The sequence below is a fragment of the Alosa alosa genome, chromosome 15, assembly GCF_017589495.1.
Source record: "Alosa alosa isolate M-15738 ecotype Scorff River chromosome 15, AALO_Geno_1.1, whole genome shotgun sequence".
Lineage (NCBI taxonomy): Eukaryota > Metazoa > Chordata > Actinopteri > Clupeiformes > Clupeidae > Alosa > Alosa alosa.
In genome coordinates, this window is record NC_063203.1 from 13,763,003 (window position 1) to 13,785,167 (window position 22,165).

General features: G+C 45.2%; 1 protein-coding gene across 1 annotated transcript in view; it reads left to right on the top strand.

Annotated features, from left to right (window-relative positions):
- LOC125308140 (cytoplasmic dynein 2 heavy chain 1) overlaps positions 1–22,165 on the top strand; it is a 196,416-nt gene that overhangs the window by 63,106 nt on the left and 111,145 nt on the right. The window contains 5 exon segments of the mRNA XM_048264438.1: positions 3,911–4,009; positions 5,818–5,941; positions 11,387–11,550; positions 15,596–15,715; positions 16,537–16,671. Coding sequence (XP_048120395.1) covers positions 3,911–4,009; positions 5,818–5,941; positions 11,387–11,550; positions 15,596–15,715; positions 16,537–16,671 — 642 coding nt within the window.

Sequence of the window (22,165 nt, forward strand, 5' to 3'; positions counted from 1 at the left end):
GTGTGTCTTCATCCGTTTGTGGCTCCCAGTGTCCACTCAGTGCTACTCTTCCCTGTGGTGTTATGGTCACTTGTACTCATACACTGCTCTGAGTAGTGGCCAGCTTGGATATATATTGTCGAAAAAAGAGTGTGTGTGTGTCTGCACTGTATATCTGTGTGTGTGCGCGTGTGTACAGTATGCGTGTGTGCGTGTGTGCGTGTGTGTGTGTGTGTGTGTGTGTGTGTGCATGTGTGTGTGCATGCGTAAGGCTCCATTATGCATTTGATTGAACCATCACTCACCATCAGCTGTGTTTCTGGTTGTCTTCCCCTATCATTGCTGCCTTAAAGATCACTGGGCTGACCGCACGGGTAAGACATCTCTCCCCATCCACTGCTCCTTCACACACCATACCCTCACCTCCCTCACCCTCGTCCAGCTCCACACTGACCTGGACTCACCTCAGGAGCAACTCACCTGAGTGCACATAAGACAGAAAGAGGACTAAAACAACAGACTAAAACTTGAAGGTGCAGTCAGCGATTGTACGCAATTCAGCAACTCAACAACTCAACTTCAACTACTCATGATCCGCTAGCTGCCCATTCCATGAGTACACTGTAAAAAAAAAATAATGTTCTCTGTGGGCAGCCCAGGCTTCGAAAGCTGGAAACAATGTAGGGGCAGCCTGTCCCCCAAACAAAAACAAAAGCCTGTGTGGAGTTTGTCTGAGAATACTGAAGGGAGGGGTGAGCTACCTCTTTTTTTTTTTTTTTTTTTTTTTTTTATATTTGAGCTACCTCTTTAGTGTGTTTCATTTGGTCCTTGGTTATAATATAATTTGGGGCAGCCGTGGCCTACTGGTTAGTGCTTCAAACTTGTGACAGGAGGGTTGCCGGTTCAAACCCCGACCAGTAACGTTAGGCACGGCTGAAGTGCCCTTGAGCAAGGCACCTAATCCCTCACTGCTCCCCGAGCGCCGCTGTTGTTGCAGGCAAAGAGTATATATATTATATTATTAATATACATTGTTTTGAAAGAAAACGTCTGCTAATAAGTTTAAATACAAACATAAACAAATGTGACTTCCTGCGTAATCGCTGACTGCATCTTTAAATATGCTGTAGGGCAATGCCACACAAAACTGTCACATCCAACACATAACACCAACACAATGCCATGATATTTAGTTGGCGTTATGGACGTGACAGTTTTACGTGGAATAGCCTTGTAGTTAAAAGTAAAGATTTTTCTGAATCACTGACTGCTCGTTAAAATAAGTTGTGTGATTTGTGTGTCCGCATTTAGATGCACAAGATGTGATTGCACAAGACGTATTGAGAACTCTTATACAAGAAAGCACAAGTTGTTTTTCTACCTTTCTGCTGGTTGAAAAGTCCTGTTGTGTTCCCATGACGACTGAGTGTATTTGCAGGGTTTGAGAATCTTTCGAGTGTTACCTTGGTGCCCACCTGTTGCTCACACATAACGTGTCATACCGGCAATCTGAGCTTCTCATGCCTCAGGGAAAAAAGGAAACCTCTCACTTAGCGTGAAAGAAATCAGACTCTAATAATAATCATTATTGAAATGTCAGCGGGAAAAAGGGGCTTCAGCGGTGGCGGCGGCGCTGCCTGTGACGTGGGTATTGTTCAGCAGGACTGGGCTTATGACTCAGTGCCCCCCACCCCCACCCCGCAACGCCCCAGCGGTGCCGTGCCGCCTGCAGCATGCTGCTGCCCACTGCCCGTGGGCCGGCTAATGCCCTGCTTGCCTTTAGGGTAATGACCGCTTAAGTGCCCATCATGAAGCCACATTTGTTTACCTTGGAGCCTTTCACTTATGTGACCACAAGGCTGATGACTGATTTGCAGCCCACGGTCATGCTTTACTATCTGTAGGTTGCCTATAGGATGGTGTCCTATAGACAGTCTACAGATGCTCAAACTATCTGTTGTTAATCTGTTAACAACAATTTATGGTCATGGTTAGAAGTACAAGTCGGGTTTGGTTAAGGTAATATTCAGTTACTGTTCCAACAAGAATTTTAAGGACTTGAACTTGAATTGCAAAGTATTTGTAAAGTCTCCATAGGCAGGCAGACTATATAAGTAAAAGTGCTACTCGGTCCAGATCTCCACATATAGTACACAGGGAGAAAACACCATTCAAAGAACAATCTTGGGACGGAATTCACTCAAGAATGGCTGCCTCTCAGCCGGGCAAATGTTTGTCCTACAGCACCGGAATGATAAAGCACTTTGTCCTTGTTTTGAGAACACCCCTTGGTGTATGTTTCCAATGTGTTCATGATTGACCTCAGGATAGCATATCTGATGCATTCTTTATTAGCTTTTGTGCCGGTAGACTGGGTGCTGGCATCTCTGTTTTGTCTGGGAGGAGGCCGAATGTGTCTACAGACGTTTTAATAGACAGCAACAAATCATCGGAAGCTGATAGTAGAAATCGGTGCAATATGGCACCACGTCTCATCTCGTCCTCGCCTCGCCTCGGCTCGGCTCATATTGCATCTCCTCCGGCCGCCGCCGCCCTCGTGATAATGACAGTTACAGCGCTGTTAGACACTTTTATGGAGCACCAGTAAAGGACTCACGGCACAGCTGTGGAGAGAGAGGGTGGCGAAACCCACACAAACCAGGACGGCCTTAGAAAAGCTCGCTCACCGCTACTGAACAGCTAGAGTGTTGCAGCAGGCATGCTGAAGGAATATGTTGATTTGACCAAAGATTTCATAAGCTGCTGAAACGATTAGGTACTAATGGTGATATCTGCTTTGACTAGGGTTTTTTTTTTTACGTTGAAATATATCTTTGTAAAATGGCCAAATGGCAGTTGTATCATGTTGGACATTTCTCAAAGGCGTCTGTGTTTAGGGCATAACAAAAAGATGAAGCAGCTTTGAGCTTTGGTGTTTTTGCCCCTGGAGATCCATGTCCTGGCCTGTGCAGGCCTGGGGTGGAGTGATAAACTGCTGGACTGAGGGACGAGACATGTTTGTGTCATTGGAAGGAGTAGCTGTGGGTGATGCGTCTTCAGTCAACTGGACAGAGACTCTTGCTAGGGTCACATCAACAGCTTTAATTCTGTTATGGATAGAGCGTTTGTAATCAGTTTTCAGCCACATCTGAAGTGGATTCAGTTTACATGGAGTGATTGAACACATCCATATAATGCCGCTCTTAAAACACTGACCAGGGTTATTTGACCTGTGTCCTGTCGTTTGCCATTTCAAACCAAGCCGGTCAACATTAATTATTCCCAGATTGTGACAGTTCAGATTCAGATAGGACCTGGGTCACAATGCGGGAGAGAAGGAACTATTAGCAGTGCAATGGCAAGGTCATTAGCAACCCACATCAAGCCAAAACCCTCCTCTACTCATCAACCAGCTTGAGAAGTGGGTTGCGAAACAGGGTTAGCTGACGCAGTTAACCCTGTCAGGCAGAGAATCAACCAGGTTTCAACCTGATAAAAGCCTTGGTATGAAAGGGATATCAGCATCAGCCATTTTATTATGCAGGAAAGATTGATCTAAACTCTTTTTTAGTTCAGTTTCTGTTCAGTTTTCCTCTCAAGAGATATAAATCCCTGTGAGTGTGTTTTATGACATATTGATTGAATTTTTTGAAGAGAAGTAAGGTATACATATCAGGGAAGTGTCCATGATTGGATTTCTTATGTGTTTAACATGGAATGTCCTTGAAATTATGTGCTTGAGTTGACCTCTTATCTTTTACATTCATGATTGATGCTTACATTTGTAGCTTGTTTTTAGCTTGAGCTGATAGCTGGTAGAGCAGCCTGGAGTAGCTTTGATTCCTTTCTCTCCTGTGTCTCATGCTGTTCCTTTAGTCTCTGTGCTTCCTGTCCTGTGTCTCATGCTGCTCCTCTTGTCCCTGTGCTCCAGAGCTGTGCGTGCCCCTTCCTGATTGACCCCTCGTCCCGTGCCACTGAGTGGCTCCGCACTCACCTGAAGCAGCAACGCCTGGAGGTCATCAGCCAGCAGGTGAGTGATCGAGGACTGAGCACACCTACACGCGCACACACACACACACACACACACACACCCACACATCTACTCCCACACACACCTACACACACACACACACCTACACACCTACACACACACACACACACACACCTACACACCTACACACACACACACCTACACACACACACACACACACACACACACACACACACACACACACACACACACACACACACACACACACACACACACAAACCTACACACACACACACCTACGCACGCACACACCTACACCTACACACACACACACCTACTCCCACACACACCACACACCTACACACACACACACACACCTACACACATACGCCTACACACACACTATTACATTGACCTGCTGTATAGTTCTCTCATTATTGGCATTGGAAGGGAGGTTTACCAACATACATACGGCACAGCTATGGACCATTTGACTACCGTTACACATGCAAACGAACACACACACGCACACCACACACACACACATGCGCACACACCCACACACACACACACACACACCATTACATTGACCTGTTATAGTCTCATCATATACCACCCCACATATACAGGCATATACATGCACAGGAACACACATACACATAATTAGGAGGGTCTGTGATTACAAATCTGTACTATTCACCCACTCACACTACACTAACACATACTGTACACACACTTATACCCCCCACTGCCATGACTCACAACAACCATTAGCAGAGGCAGGAATACATGCTGCTATGCCAGTGCCATCACAAAGGGAACCACTACACCAGAGCACACAGTGTGACGCGCAGCTGCGCACAGACAGCCGACAATCACAGAGCACACTGTCATTACGCACTTAAACACCCACGAGACACACAGCGCACCACATAGGAGATGCCGCTCTGCAGCAGTCATTCCACGTCAGTTCAACCAGGGCCCACGCACTTAGGTCTCAAAAAATTCTGAAAAAATTACCAGGTGTACCTACTGTATGTTACCCAGGAGACACACTGTAAAATTACTCTTTTGTAAGATCAATACTTTCCAAGATACACTGTACAGCCAGTTTTACAGGAGGAGGGGGGTGTCGATTTTGTTCGGCCTCTTTTTTTTGTCAAAGTTCACAAGCCCACAGCGCAAGAACTAAACCATGTAGGAGGCTCAAATTTTGCATGCTGGTACATAAATAGGAATAGTATGTAGCAAAATGGTCACGTTTGGTCTGGATAATACTGCATGGTCATAGCTGTCCCTCAAAGTTGATACAAATTTTATTGGAGTTTTTGGCTGGGCTCTGTTTAAGCCTTCAGAAGATATATTTGTACTCAACATAGGCTCTTGATTTATTTTCCTTACTGAGATAAGTAGAAACACTCTCACAAAAAGCAATGAACAGAAAACAAATTCCTTCAGGGTCTGAACAGCAGACTTTACAAGTCTAAAAAATCATTTTGGTTCTCATTTTCAGAGCACCCAAACACCTTGTGGGAATATACAAAGATTTTTTAAATATTTTTTTTCTTTATTCTCCATGATCCCTTCTTTTTGAAAACACCAATTTGACTTGTCTTATGCAAATCTTTCTTTTTCACTTTCCACCCTGAACATGGGCAAAATGCCCCATTGACATCAATATGTTTTATATAGAGTTACCACACTGCCACCTGTGGTTGTATAGAGTAACCTGTGGTTGCTCTATACAAAACATATTGATGTCAATGGTGCATTTTGTTGCACCATTGACATCAATATCTTGTCTTTCTTGCTTTCTATCCCTCTGTCTCTATCTCGCTCTCTCTCAGGACTCCAACTTCATGACGTCTCTGGAGCTGGCCGTGCGCTTCGGGAAGACCCTGATCATCCAGGAGGTGGACGGGGTGGAGCCCGTGCTCTACCCTCTCCTCCGGCGCGACCTCATCGCTCAGGGTGAGACCCCCTCCCCCACCTTCCCCTTGGCCTCTCCACCCAACTGTTGCCCATCTCTCACGCACACCTCCACCCATCTGCTTGGTCAGCCACTCACCCTCTCTTCTGACCTCTGCTGCCCTTCTGCCCATTAGGGCTGGGTAATGCCCGCAACCTCACAATACGAAATATGCCATCATGACACAGAGGCCACAATATGATGCATATCGCAGTACATGTTAATAATGAGCAGGCCCAAATAAGAATTCACTCTAACAGCAGTTCTTTAGAATTCTACATAACGGCAAAGACAAAAAGCCTTACGGATTGCTTAAAAATAACAAAAACAACAAAAAAAAAACACTTAAATTCAGGCCCACAGAGATTTTAAAAGTGAGGCCAACAGAGATCTTAAAAGTAACATTTTGAAAGTTATTAACTTTAAACTTAAAATGGCATTTTCTGTTATCTTTTATGCTTGTCATGTTTTGATGCCGTACAGTATTGATACCAGTATCGTTATCTGTACCTATACCTATTGATACTGGATTATCCTGCAATATCGATATTTTGAGCACAGCCCTACTGTCCTTTCTTTTCCATTTCCATGAGTCGAAAAGAGAAGTAGCACACCGTGGCTAGCATGTCTGTCGGATCTATATAGCTGCCTTTCCATCTTGAATCTCTCTAGGAGCACACAGGGTTTCGTCCTACGTTTCTCCCACCATTATGCCCCATCTGCCCATGCAGTCCAACAGTCTGGTTCTTTAAAAGGACTTGATGAGTTTGGTGAGTTTTAATGTCCATCTGAGTGGCCTCTCCTAGACCCTTCATTCCATTACTGCTGTCTAGAGATCGTCACCTCCCGCTCCCCAAACTCATGTCCACCTCTACATCCAAAATTTCCTTCATCCTTCCATTCCTTCCATTCCATTCCTTCCATTCCTTCATTTTCTTTGGCGTCAGCTCGTTCGGCTTTTCGTCCGTGCTCTCTCTCTCTCTTTGTCGCACAACGACCTCCTGACCGCTTCCCCGACCTGACTTTTTCTTTTCACTTTTGAATGACATCAGTCGTTCACCTTCACCTCGTTTCCATGGCGCCGGGAGGTTTGAGCAGCCGACGCCCCGTGACTCATCTTAAATAAGCCGCATTAAATCCATATTCATCATCGCCACTCCATTCATTCATGTTTCTATCTTTTTTTTCGTCCTTTTTTCCTTTTTGCAGCCTGCCCACCTCACCGTATTTTCCCCTTTCTCCGTCCCTCTCTCTCTTTTCCTCCCCCTCTTTCCCTCATCCCTCGTTCCCTTGGCCCTCTCTCTCTCTGTCTGCGTGAGGTAAGATATGTGAGTGCGACGTCACCTGAGCGTCTCTTCTCATTAAAAGGGAGGATGTGGAATCAGGGAAGAGCACCCTACCCTGCTTATCTTCACTGTAACCCAAAGCCCTCTTTCTCTGTGTGTGTGTATGTGTGGGTGGGGGGGGTCAAACAGTGTATATGTGTGTGTGTGTGTGTAGTCTGATAAGGTTCCCATGCCACACACAAGCATTGCACACTGCTAGTGGATACACACACAGCAGACACAAATATATGTACATTCAGAGCATACATATATTTCACACACCTCTGCACGCATAATGTATGCGTATACTCTCAGTAGGTCTCGGAGCAGAGGAATGTGAACCTTGGAATGTGTTGGTTCACTTAGCCATTAAGGAGGTAGATGCAGGCTGGAAAAGGCTGGAAGATTTTCTAGATAGAGCTCCTACTGTATTGAATCAGGTTTTTTCTGGAACTGTGCTTCTTATACCCCAGCACACACGCACACACACGCACACACACGCACACACACGCACACACACACACACACACACACACACACATACACATACACATACACATACACATACACATACACAAATAACCAATAGAGACCTACACAAATTTAAAAAAAAATGTGTTTTCATGCACAATCACCCAGACAATTATTTAGGTAATAGAACACATTTTTTTGCAAAGCACATAAACACACACACACACACATGCACACCCAGTCTACAATTATGTGCTATCATGAGCCAGTGCATGTGTTAAGATGTGGTTAGCTGTTCCCCTGCTGCATGTTGATTTCTTCCTCCTCCTGTCGAGCCTCCCTGTATCCCTCCTCCTCCCTCTCTCCCTCTCTCCCTCCTCCTCTCTCTCTCCCTCTCTCTTCTCTCTTCCTCTCTCCCTCTCTGCATGTTCTACAGTGGACCCAGAGGAGCGCAGTGCTCTCTCCAGAGCTGCATTAGGCCTCCATCCATATGCTTGGGCTCGTAATGATGCCTGACACTAATATGTGTGTGTGTGTGGGCGAGTTGGGATGCGCTGGCTTTCATGGGTGTGTGAGTAAATGTGTGTGTGTGTGTGTGTGTGATTTTGTGTACTTGTGTGTAAATGTGGGCTCCTGACACTTTTAAATGATAGAGTGTAGGGATGTAGCCCCTAGGGGGTGATGCATTCAACTTTCCCCTACTAACCCCCCACCCCCACCACCATCACATCAGACTAGGTTACCATCACACACACGTCCTAGTGTCCACCACACACACACACACACACACACACACACACACACACACACACACACACACACACACACACATTAGTGCCCCGCTGACCCATCGTATTTCCCTCACACACTTGTCACAGGAGCGTTGCTGCACCGTCCCCACCGTTAGTCGTGGAAGGGGCAGCCATGCATGGGGCTGCTGTTTGCGTTCCGTTTCCGTGGCGACTGTGACCCGTCATCTCTTGCGATGGAATTAAATCCTCGCTGTGCATTCGCGGAGGCATCTGTATAGGGGGGATGAACTCTGTCTAATTGAGGGATGCACGTCCCTGATAGTGTACTCAGTTATGCTAATGTTGATTGTGTGTGTGTGTGTGTGTGTGTGTGTGTGTGTGTTTTTGTGTTTTCACTGGGGGTCAGCGCACATGTGATACAGAGATGCAGAATGTCAGCACGCCTTGTTCATATGAAAGGCGGCCGTGATTTAAACACTCACTGGCTTGGGTGGCCTCCCGGGGGGGATGATGCAGATGCTCCCCGCTCCACTGGAGGTTACGGGAAAGGGGGAGGGGGAAGGGGAGAGGGGGATAGAGAAGGGTAGAGAGAGAGAGAGATAGAGAGTATACAGGGATGTGGAAAGAGAAACAGAAAAATGAGGTAAGAGGTGGAGGAGTGGAATGTGCATTTGTCCTCCCCCCTTTTTCTTTCTCCCTCTTTCTATCTTTTCTCTCTCTCTCACTCTCTGTCTCTGTGTGTGAGTGCATATAGGAAACGCAAAGAAAAGGGAAGACTCTGTGTGTTAGTGTGCAAAGAGAATGATGCGCCTGAGAGAGTGGGGTAGGCTTGGGAAATAAAAAAATATAACACAACGTAGAGAGAGAGAGAGAGAGAGAGAGAGAGAGAGAGAGAGAGAGAGAGAGAGAGAGAGAGAGAGAGAGAGAGAGAGAGAGAGAGAGAGGAGGGGAGGGGGAATCGTACTAAATGAGAAACAGAGAAAATGAGCTGATAATGGATTTAGGGAGAAAAAAATGGAGAGACAGATGAGAATAATGGAGAAAGAGAGGAAGAGATAGAAGGAGCTGATGGGCTGATGGGAAGAGAGTATTAGCCAAATAGAAGCAGAGGAAGAGGTTTGAGTGACAGAAAAAGAAGATGAGGGAGGAGGAGAGAGAGAAAGAGAGGGGAAGAGTGGTGAAGGGTAGGGGAGGGGAGAGTGCCGTGCTGTGCTGCATTGCAGACGTGTGGTGTGGGGAGGAGTCAAACAGTGTGTGTGTGTGTGTGTGTGTGTGTGTGTGTGTGTGTGTGTGTGTGTGTGTTTTCGTGTTTTCTGCAGGCAGATGGAAGCCCACCCAAGCTGGCAACCCAGCTGAAATACCAAGTGTTTTTTTTTCCCTGATCTATATGGAAACACAATGCCAACCTAAGATATATGATTTGATGAAGGCTGTCACATTTTCACCCAGCTGTGTTTTTTTTTCTTTTTTTGTTTAAATCAGACACGACTGGAAAGGTGTGAGTGGATTTGTGTGGTGTTGTTCTCAGGATTCACACTGAAGTCTGCTTGAATATACAGCGTTAATTTGACTGAGACACTGTGCGATGATGTGTTGTGTGATGAGAGGATTGGTTGCTCTGGTATTTGCACCATTATTCTAAGACATAATCACAGTCACACACAGGCAGTGTCTGGCACATACGCACCCACTTGTTCGGTTCTGTTATTCTGCCTGTTCTCTCAGTAGGAGTCGTTAATTGTGTGTGTTTATATTTGGGGCTGCAATAAGCATCGCCTCACCGCAATTGACAGTTGCAGACCAGTTTTTTTTGTTGTTTTATGACTTAATATTCAGTAGATTTCCAGTAAGTTATTTCGATTTAACCTACTCTCACTGCAGCCTCTCTACAGAATCGGTATGTTGCTTTTTTTGTTTGTTTTTGTTTTCCAAAAACAAAAGCTGGAAGGTGGGCTGGATTTTATGTTGGCACCTCGGGTATCCGTGTGCACTACCACTCAATTGTTTGAACACACCTACTAATTTATGGGTCTAATTTAACGATTTGGTTTCTTTTAATGACCATGCATGAAACACGTGGGGTTGTATAATAAACAAAAAAAGAATAAACAAAACAAATATTATGTTTTAGGTTCTTCAAACCAGCTTTTGTTGTGATGACAACCTTTCACACTCTTGGCATTTTCTCAACCACCTTTAGTTAGACACAAGGAATCTAATACATGAAACATATTCAGTTCTTTAAAGTGAAGAAAACAAGTATTGTTTAATGAATCAGATTCTTCAAATTAGCATCCGTTTATCTTCACCACTGCTTTTCACACTATTGGCATTATCATAACCAGCTTCATGAGATGATCATCTAAAATGCTTCTCGAACTTTTGACTGGTACTGAATATGATAGGTTTACAAATCATGAAAATATAAGAGCGATGATTGCTTCCTATGCAGTATTTTCTGTGTCCACAAAATGATATTTTTAATGCAACATACAGTAGTAATTAAGTCACTGCAGCAGCTGTACTGTATGTGCAGTTGATCCAGCTGCATAAGATGAGAATGGGACTTATCTTAAGAAGCATCAGACCAGGGTCCCCCCTCCCCTACAGTACATAACAGCACGCTGGGGGCTCCAGGGGGAGATTGAGAGACAGATGAGCACTTCCTGCTGCGCCTCCGCTCCAGTGCTAAAACAATTCAATCTTCATTCTCCTCTCTCTATTAAAATAATTTCCCCGTTTTATTGCCACGGCAACCAAAACAACAGCAGCATCCGTCTTCGGAGGTCGGCAGTCTGCTGCATAATTTAGGCGGCAGACGGTGGGGTGGGTTGAAATAAAGGCCCGAAGTGGCATTCCGTAATGGCCGTTCTCCCTTGTCACCCCCCACCCCCCACAGGTCCCCGGTACGTGGTCCAGATCGGCGAGAAGGTCATCGACTACAACGAGGACTTCCGCCTCTTTCTGGCAACCCGCAACCCCGGCCCGTTCATCCCTCCCGACGCCGCCTCCATCGTCACCGAGGTCAACTTCACCACCACCCGAGCAGGGCTCCGCGGGCAGGTAAGGAGACAGCCAATCACGTGTCCCAGACCAGCTATTACCGCATTGTGGTGTAGGCACGGGCCCCCAGAGACACCACACACTGAGCCTATGGTGAAGCTTCTCCTTTTTTCCTTCGCCAAAAGACCCAAGGCCCTATCGTGCCTAACATCTTTAACATAGTTCATCTCATTACTAATAAAGTGCTCTCAGTAGACATTAAATGGAAAAGCCTGCTAAATAATTCAAATGAAAAGTATTGCTGATGGAACCCAGTAACACAGCCATTTAAACTCATTTGTTATTGAATGAGGGTATAATACAGCAATTATAGTGGAATAACATGGTAGTCCATAACTGGGCTATCCATGTGCCTCTGGCAAAGTGGCAATAACAGATACCCCAATGCTCACTGCATCCCACACTCCTAGTTAAACTCCACGTGCTCCACACACTCTCCCAGCGCACACTTGAAGAAAGAGTCTTGTGTGTGTGATGTGTCTGCCGGCCTTTTTGAGGAGCCCACACATACACACACAGAACTGAAGTCAGATTTTTCTACCAATTGTAGTCTTGAAATCCTGGCGGTTAAACACAGTTAATCGTGCATTACATTTTATTATTAGAAAAATGATTGCCAGCAGGCATCAGATGGGCGAGCTGATCCCAAATGAGTGGAAATTAGGAAAATCTATGGGTACAATTCAAACGAAAACATTTCAGTAATATTCAAGTAATTTTATGGTTGGGTCAGTTGAAATGAAATTTTAGCAGATTAGACAAAAATCGCCTGAAGGCTAATATCAATATTTAAGTTATAATAATGTACTGAAACATTGGCTCAGTGAATCCAATAGTGAGATAATGCAGTGCAGGCTTGCCACTGAGAACTGTGTGAGTGCAGATGAAGACAAGAAGAGTTGAACTTATGTCATGCAGTTCATATACAGGGTAGCTAATCGTCGGGAAATTAAAATAGACAGATAGATAGATCTGGAGAGAATAGACACAGAATGGTAAAGATACAATTCCAGTATTTTACCTGTCAAATAGTCTATCTTGCACCCCCAACACACACAGCACACACACAGATAGAGTCAGGGGCCTCTTCTAAACATGTCTCTCTCTCTCTCTCTCTCTCTCTCTGTCTCTGTCTCTCTCTGTCTCTCTCTCTCTCTCCTAAGCGAGTATAGCCCAATGGTGCGCACAGTGTGTGAGGCCAAACAGCTTCAGGTGCTACTTTTCTGAGAAATAAAGAATAATTAAAGTAAATTGGCCATAATTTGAATGCAAAGTTGAGCGCAAAGTCTGAAGTCTAACTAGATGAATGTTAAAACTAGGCAAGATCAATTTGCTAATGTAACACCATGAATAAGATCTTAACCACAAACATTGATGAGTCAGCTCAATGGTCCCACATGTAACATGACCGCTATAGTTCATGCATCAGAACTTGATGGCAGGCTTTGCGCGAACTTGATGACAGGCTTTGCGCTTTGCAAACTGAATACCCATTAAGCACTAAGGGGGTGCCCAATTCGTCTAAACTGGGAAAGTCTTTCAGCTAAAATGTTGTTGTTTTGTTGTTTTTTATGTTTTTATGTACTGTACTATCTCCTTGTTTGTTTTATGTTTTCTTATTATTATTATTATTTGATTATTATTCTTTACTTTTTAAACTATTCTTTGACTATTGCCCTTCTATGCTTTTATCAGCTATTCCTGTTTGCTTTTGTTTATATAAAGCACATTGAATGACCTCTGTGTATGAAATGTGCTATATAAGTTGACTTGACTTGACTTGACTAAACAGACAGCAAGGGTCATGCTCCCACCCATGACAACAACATTGCATAGTGCAATAGCAGGCATTCTGGGCTCTTATTAACAATGGCAGAGATGCTGTTCTATGTATTTTGGCAGAGATGCTAAGATTTTAAGTCAGTGTAGCATCCAAATGAGTGTGAATGCCATTATTTTAAGGTACCGTAAACTAACTGTATTGTGTTGCTTTAAAGATAAACAGAAAATGAATATTTGTGGTACAATTTTGTGCAGGGTTTTTTTTTTTTTTTTTTAATTAAATGTACATTCTTTTTTCAAGTAATCCAAAAGTATTGCGATTAAGTTTAAATATTTTTGTAATTCATTTTACCAGATTACTTTACAGATTACAAAATGAGGTGTGTAGTTTTATTCAGTAACAGATTACATTTCAAAATAATCTGACCCATATTACGGTACGTGTAAACATGTCCATCCCTAGCATGTGTGCTCTGCATTACTCTTGGAGGAGTGGAGAGGCAAAGGCAGAGTACGAGAGCAGCATGTGATTGGACAGTGGGTTGCGTGTGAGGGAACAGCCATGTCTTTAGTCCGAGCCCACGCTAGACCTCTGCTGACCCCTTCTCTCTCCTTCACCCTGCCTCTTGGCATTCTCTTACCACTCTCACTTGGCATCCCCCTCTCCCTCCTTCACCCTGCCTCCTGGCATTCTCTTACCACTCTCTCTCTCTTACCACTCTCTCTTGGCATCCGCCTCACCTCCCTTCACTCCTGTCTTCTTCTCTCCTTCTCTCTCATTTCCTGTCTTTTCATTTCAGCTATCTGCCCGTTCATCCTCATGCTGTCTTACCCTGGCTACTTCACATGCCTTCTCTCGCTCATCCTACCCATCCTCTACTACTCTTTCTCTTTACCTCTCTTCATCCCTCTCTCTGGTGCCACTCTTTCTCTGGTCCCTCTCCGTCTCTCTCTCTGGTGCCACTCTCTCTCTGGTCTGTCTCCCTATCCTTCTTTCACTCTCTCTCTCTCTCCCTCTCTCTATCTCTCTCTGGTGCCACTCTCTCTCTCTCTGGTCTGTCTTCTTATCCCTCTCTCTCCCCCTCCCTCTCTCTCTCTCTCTCTCTCTCTCTGGTCCCTCTCTCTGCGGAGTGCTTGATTGCAGACTTTCAGTGGCGGTTTAAGGGTCATCCTCTGGCCTCTGGCTCCCTACCTCTTCTCCTCTCCTCCGCCATGCACCTGCAGCCCAGAGTGTTTATGAAGGGAAAACATGTTTATGATGGAGGGAAACATTTCCCTTTCTCTTTTCTTGATGTTTGTTTCCATCTTACTTGCCTCTCTCAGACTGCCCCCGAACACAATTTCGCCGGCTTCTTAAGTTCTTCAAAAGGCCGCTCTCTGTTTTGTGGCTGTTGCGCTGTTGGACAATTATTTTTTTTTTTCTGCTTCTCTTTCATTAACAACCTTGTTTGCTCAAGCCTGTGTTTGTCTCTTTCTTTTTGAAGTTTCACTTTTTTTGTCCTCAGTTGAACTAGACAACAACGAATACATTAATAAATACATAACTAAATACAAGAGAAACAAAATGAAGGGGGAAAAACACTAATGATTTTCAGCATTAGGTATGAGCTACACCAGGCGCGTAACTGAAGCGTTCCGTTCGCGACGCGTAATATCCATTATAAATGAATGGTCTATTTTTTTTTTGAGCGTCGCCCCCTGTCCGTCTGGTGTAGCTACTTCCATTGATTATAATGGAAGCTAATTGTTGCAGCAGGCATAGCCTTGTAAGAAGGCCTTCAGTTCTGGCGCCTGGTGTAGCTCAGCCCTTAGTTAGCCCCTTTTCTGACAGCATCTGTGAGAATTGTAATTATAATAGCGGCATGCTTTTAATAATTGTGGTTAAAAAATAATTGTGGTTTGATATTGTCAACCAGATTGCCTCCGGGTTTTAACTGGTTACATGCCATCCTTCTCATTGGATAGTCATCATATTTATGTTCTCATTAGTTACTCCTGCCATTTCTCATTTCTCTCATCAGGTGAGCATTGAGAAAAGCCTGAGGGCCAAAACATCAGCTCTTGCTCGAGATTCTGTATTTATACATTTAATTAGGTCCTTTTTGTTAAGGCTTTCTTTTAGTCTTTCAGAGTGCCAACCTCTCTAGCTTCATCATTCCTCTCATTGGACAGACTTCCTTGTAGTCAGTTCCTCATTGGTCACATCTGCCCTCTCTGTATCCTCATTGGTTCCTCTGCTTTGTTCCTCCCTCCCTCCCGCTAGCTGCTGGCGCTCACCATCCAGCAGGAGAAGCCTGAGCTGGAGACGCAGAAGACCCGTCTACTGCAGCAGGAGGAGGACATGAAGATCCAGCTGGCCCAGCTGGAGGAGTCTCTGCTGGAGGTATAGTTCTCCACCTAGTAGGATGGAGGAGTCTCTGCTGGAGGTATAGTTCTCCACCCAGTAGGATGGAGGAGTCTCTGCTGGAGGTATAGTTCTCCACCCAGTAGGATGGAGGAGTGTCTGCTGGTGGGATAGTTCTCCACACAGCAGGATGGAGGAGTGTCTGCTGGAGGTATAGTTCTCCACCCAGCAGGATGGAGGAGTGTCTGCTGGAGGTATAGTTCTCCACACAGCAGGATGGAGGACGTCCGTTGATACAGGGGTATAGGGTTTCAAGCATAAGCATCCTGAGATGAACACTTGTTAACAAACACTATCGAAGAAAATTGGAATGCTGTGTGTGTGTGTGTGTGTGTGTGTGTGTGTGTGTGTGTGTGTGTGTGTGTGTGTGTGTGTGTGTGTGTGTGTGTGTGTGTGTGTGTGTGTGTGTGTGTGTGTGTGTGTGTGTGAATGCTCCCAACTGTTCAACTATTGACAGCTGTCCCAACACTCTCATGTCCTTTTGACAAGCAGACACCAGAGGCAAGCACCAAAGATTCAGTAGGGTGTCGGATGCTCCCACCCTTAATTATCCAAACCAAACGCCAGTGGCTTGAAAGAATGAATTCTAATTAATGACAATCTGGGTGGCCTTGGGATGTTTTTGCACAGAGACTGATAATGTAATTTATTCAGGTATTTCCTCACATCTTTCCAGTTCCACATCCTAACTATCATTTTCTTTCTCTTTTTCTCTCTCTCTTCTCCTCTCAACCTCCTACTCTCTATTCTCTCTCTCTCTCTCTCTCTCTCTCTCTCTCTCTTTTCTCTCCCTCTCTCAGACTTTAGCTACAGCCCAGGGGAACATTCTGGAGAATAAGGCCCTGATTGAGTCTCTGAACCAGACCAAGTCCAGCAGCGCGCTGATCCAGGAGTCCCTGAGTGAATCCCACCGGCTGCAGGCCTCTCTAGACCAGGTCTGTAATGCTCTTTACAGTGGTACACGGTAAAAAGCGACATTGAAAACAGTGAAAAGTTAACAAAAAAGGAACAACACATTAAAGGTGCAGTCAGCGATTGTACGCTATTTCGAGCTCAGATAGCTTGACACATTCAGCAATCAACTCCTCACGAGCTCTAGCGTCCCATTCCGTGAATACAGAGTAAAGAAACCCACTCTCTGTAGGCAGCCCAGGCTCCAAAAACTGGAGTGGGGGCAGCCTGTCCCCCAAACATAAATAAAACTGTGCGTGGAGTTTCTTTGGGAATACTAACGGGAGGGGTGAGCTTACCTCTCTGGTGTGTTTCGTTTGGTCCTTGGTTAAAATATAATGTATTATGTTTTGGACAAAAGCGTCTGGTAATAAATTGAAATATAAACATAAACATAAACAAATTACGCAGTTGTTGACTGTACCTTTAAGATATCATAAAATGCGGCGTGGAAGTGAATGAACTGATGAGAATGCTCAGTCAGTGAAGGATGAATCCACTGGGTGAGTGTTGTAACACAGACAGTGAGTTGGTTTGTAGTCCAAACAGAAGGCTGGATAGCAGAGGAGAGAACGGGGGCGGAGGAGAGAAGTCAGAGGGAGTTCCGAATGAGTGGAAAGCCAGTGGGTGAGGAGAGAGAGATTTTAAGAATTGTATTTACAGACCAACTAAGGATATTAGTACAACCAATAAAATACAAATGAAAAAAGAACAACATAAATCGTCCCAGAAAGGGGTTACAAAAAAAAACACCCATAGGCCTACAATAGGCACCATCATGCTGAACAAATCATGAACCAGTCTCACAGCCCCTCTGGATTGTCCAAAACACACTTTCCTTCACAGTTCAAGCATGTACACAACTACATACATAGCATATTCAAACAGTATTTCAGATAACAAAAAACAAAACATAAGGAATACTTCCTTGAAAAGCATCAGCATCATAAACCAGGGACAACGCGAGACAGTGCATTACACATGACACCGCACCTCGCTGGAAATCAGCCAAAAGACTGACCCGTCTTGTGACCATGAATGAGTACTGTTTTTAATTTGCGAACAATGTTTTTCAGACGGTAAACTTCCCTTTGCTCAAGAGCCCCTTCCCTCATAAGATAGCAAGCATCGTTCACGAACTGTGCGGTATCATTAAAATAATTCTTTTGAACCCCCCTTTTCCCCTTAGTTTCAGCCAAGAACTTACTGATTTCTTCAGCACTATAAATTATAATCATGCTCTCGTTAAAAGAGTATGAACCACTGCTCGAATCAGTGGAGTAACCATCACTTTCTGTACCACTGCAATTCGATTGTGACTCCCGTGTTACATGTTTCTTTACGTCTTTCTGACAACTGTCTAGACTACTCTTCTTTTTAGGCACTTCCCTTTAGGCACACATGTGTTTCAACTTCCATCTCACCACTCACATTGGACTGTCCCGTGTGGCCTGAAGCAAGCCCAGCAAGGGAAGGTGTAGTGGGCTCATTCGCAACCGGGGGTGACCCCCCCAAGCTCACTTTCAGGCACGGCAACATTTCCTGGTGGATCCGCCGTGTCAGACACAGCCGACTCCATCGTTACACCCAAACTGGTTTCAGCTGAAGCGGACTCGACCGCAAACGCTCCCACCTGTTCAGGCTCAGTTACCAGGGGCTCCGCGGCAGATACCACCGCCACAGACCTGGTCCGTCCAAGCCCGGCTGAGGCAGACTCCTCCACCTCAGGCCCAGCCCTTTGGGTTCCGGCCGCAGCAGACTCCTCTGCCACAGACCCGGTTCCCTCAGACTCATCTACGGCAGATGCCACCTCCACGGAAGCACCCGCCTTGACACCGCTTGTAGCAGGCACCTGCTCACCAACACCCTTCTCGTTATGCTCAGCCTTATGGGGACATACGCCAATGCGATGACCTATCCTACCGCAACCCGAAACACCTCATGACCGTATCCGACGTTACAAAACTGCAAAAAGTCAAATCAAATTGTATCACGTTTGTCTAGAACCATGTACACATGTCTTCTGAAAGAGACAACGATGCTTAAGCAGCGGTGATTTACACCCAAGGGATATTGCCTGATCGGAAACCAATTTTCCGTGGCGTGAAAGCTCACGACTCAGGAGTTCATTTTTTAGAAAAGGTGGCACATTGAAATCAGTATTTTCTTGACTGACAAACTAAGGGGTGCACAGGGACGAGCTCGCCACCAAGCACAACACCATGACCGAACAATTTGGTTTGCTTTTTCCACAGCACTCAAAAAAGAGAACAATGCCATTATTCATTTGAGAGGCCGACTTAATATCATTGTGCCCACTATCTCCCCAATAGCCAAACTGCAAACTTCAACACTGGATGCAGAGAGAGAGAGAGAGAGATGGGAGAAAGAAATAGGCAACTCAGTTTGTCTTCCCGGTCTGAGAGCTGCTTCCCCTGGTTCCCTCAAAGTACATTTCCCTGATATGACCACTGGACCTAATTTCCCCTGACTGGGCTTTTTACGGATGGGTTTTAAATGCGACACAGCGCTTCAAACCAAAAGATTTGACTTTTCAATTTTGACTTCTGCTCTGTTCTAGCTCCAAGCCCCACAGGCCCATGGGTAATGGAGTGCTTAAGATTATTTTGAACTTCTGCCGAAGTCTCTTTTAAGCACATCCCTCTCTTTCATGCCAGTGACTTTATTCCCCTCTTCTCATTCTCCCTCCTCATCAGTCACTGTGTTGACTTACCTTGGCTCTGGTCTTGGACTCTGATTTAAACACCCTGCCGTTGAAAATGAGCCTGTAAATGATGTTTCCCACATTCTATCTCATCTCTCTCTCTCTCTCTCTCTCGCTCTCTCTCTCTCTCATCTCTGTTCCTCTCTTCTCTCTCTCTTTCACCCTCTTTCGCTCATCTTTGCCTCTCTCTCTCTCATCTCTGCACATCTCTTCTCTCTGTTCCTCTCTCTTTAGTCTCTCAGATCTGCTTTAGTGTTTGGGGAGCTATTTGTTAACTGTGAGGTCAGGCTGCTGTGTCGCTCGGAGGTCGTGTGTTCCGTGTGACCTCTGCCGTGACCCCACTGTCTATCGGAAGACCTGGCAGCATGGAGGCCTCTCCTCGTGTGTCTCTCCATCTCTGGTTCTGTGGCCCTCTGAGTGTCCACACAGAGATGAGCAAGGACAGATTTTCACCATCTCTTTTGTTTTTATTTAAATTCCTGCTCAAATGAGCTTCATGAGGTCGAATGTAATATCATGATATTTATGGAATCAGAACAACGCCATAAAGATTGTGTGTCCGTGAAAAGATATTCACATGTATAATAGAGTTTTGTCTTCGAAAATATGATTTGCACACGAAAGATCAATGTCACACTTCTCCCATGCCTGTAGCTATAAAGCTGTTCCACACATTCAAACTAAATCCCTGTGGACAAATGTTTTCACAAGTGCACAAAATATTTCTGCAGGTATGCATTTTGCACACAGACAAATTAATTCCACAGTTACAAAAGCGGTTCTACACTTGTGCAAATCATATTCTCGAAGACAAAACTCTATTACACATGTGATTATCTTTTCACGGACACACAATCTTTATGGCATTGTTCTGATTCCATAGATATTGCCACAGTGTGCAGAATAACAGTTCCTGTGTGTGTGTGTGTGTGTGTCGTGTGTGTGTGTCGCGTGCGTCGTGCGTGCGTGCGTCGTCGTCGCGTCGTCGCGTCGCGTCGTCGTCGTGTCAAGTCAAGTCAAGTCGGCTTTTATTGTCAATTTCTTTACATGCACTGGTCATACAAAGAATTGAAATTTCGTTTATTACTTTCCCATGCAGACATAGACATACTTTAAATACAGACATAGACATACTTTAGACATAGACATAGCCATAGACAATAAAAAATAAAAATATACAGACATACCACATACAGACATTAAAGTGCGAGACTGAAATATAGAACATATATCAAAATATAGAAATGTAGTTATATTGTATATTGACATAGTCCTAGTCCTAAGCGTAACCTTCTGACAGACTAGTAGTAGCAGCAGCATTGTGACAGAGTGATAAATAACATTGTTAACATTTACATGAAGTTTAAACTTGTGCTTGTGTGTACTGTATATTTACATTGATATGCAGTCATTTCAAGTATATCAGGCTTGATATGAAGCAGCAGCACATTAGACTCCATGAGTCACAGTGCAGTTCCACAGGGCGGTCCTGGGGGGTTAGGGTAGACAGGATCCTAGGTTCCTGGCTGGCTGGTGGGTGGGGGGGCTGTCAGTGATGGGAGAGTGGGTAGAGTGTTCAGTATCCTGATTGCTTGGTGGATGAAGCTACTTGCAAGTCTGGTGGTGCAGGGCGGAGGCTCCTGTACATCTTTCCAGAGGGCAGGAGGCTGAACAGTTTGTGTGCAGGGGTGGGTTGTGTCCCTTGACAATCATTAGTGCTTTTGCGGTGAGGCGGGTGGTGTAAATGTCCTGCAGGGAGGGGAGTGGTGCTCCAATGATCCTCTTAGCTGTGTTAACAATGCTGGAGGGTCTTCCTGTTCTGATCTGTGCAGCTTCCGCCCCACACTGTGATGCAGCTGGACACAATGCTCGATGGTCCCTCTGTAGAAAGTGGTCATGACAGGAGGTGTGGCACTTGCCTTCTTCAATTTGGCATAAGAAGTAGAGGCTGCTGGGCTTTCTTAGCCAATGATGCTGTGTTGGTGGTCCAGGTCGTCACTGATGTGCACCCCCAGGAATTTTGTGCTGCTTACTCTCTCCACAGCATCTCCGTCAATGGACAGTGGTGGCAGTTGTTTGTGGCCTCTCTGAAAGTTGACAACAATCTCCTTGGTCTTCCTGACATTCAGCAGGAGGTTGTTGTCTTTGCACCATTTAGCCATTTAGCTACTTCTCTGTAGTTAGCCTCATCGCCCTTAGTGATGAGAGGCCCACCTGTGTGTGTCGTCCGCAAACTTCACCAGATGGTTGGAGCTGTAAGTGGTTGTACAGTCATGTGTTAGCAGTGTGAAGAGCAGGGGCTGAGCACACACCCTTCTTGGGGCCCCGTGCTCAGGGTCAGAGTGCTTGAGGTGTTGTTCCTGACACATACTGCTTGTGGTCTCTGCAACAGGTAGTCCAGCAGCCAGATGCAGAGGGAGGTGCTGAATCCTAGCTTGTCCAGTTTGCTGATGAGTTGTTGTGGTATTATGGTATTGAATGCTGAACTGAAGTCTATGAACAGCATTCTCACATATGAGTCTTTATTGTCCAAGTGGGTGAGTGCTGGATGGAGGGCAGAGCAGATTGCATCCTCCGTGGATCGTTTGGCTCGGTATGCAAACTGGAAGGGGTCCAGGGTGGGGGTAGGGTGGCTTTGATGTATGACATGACTAGCCGTTGAAGCACTTCATGATTATGGGGCGTGAGTGCTACAGGGCCGTAGTCATTGAAGCATATGATGGTGATGATTTCTTTGGCACGGGTATGATGGT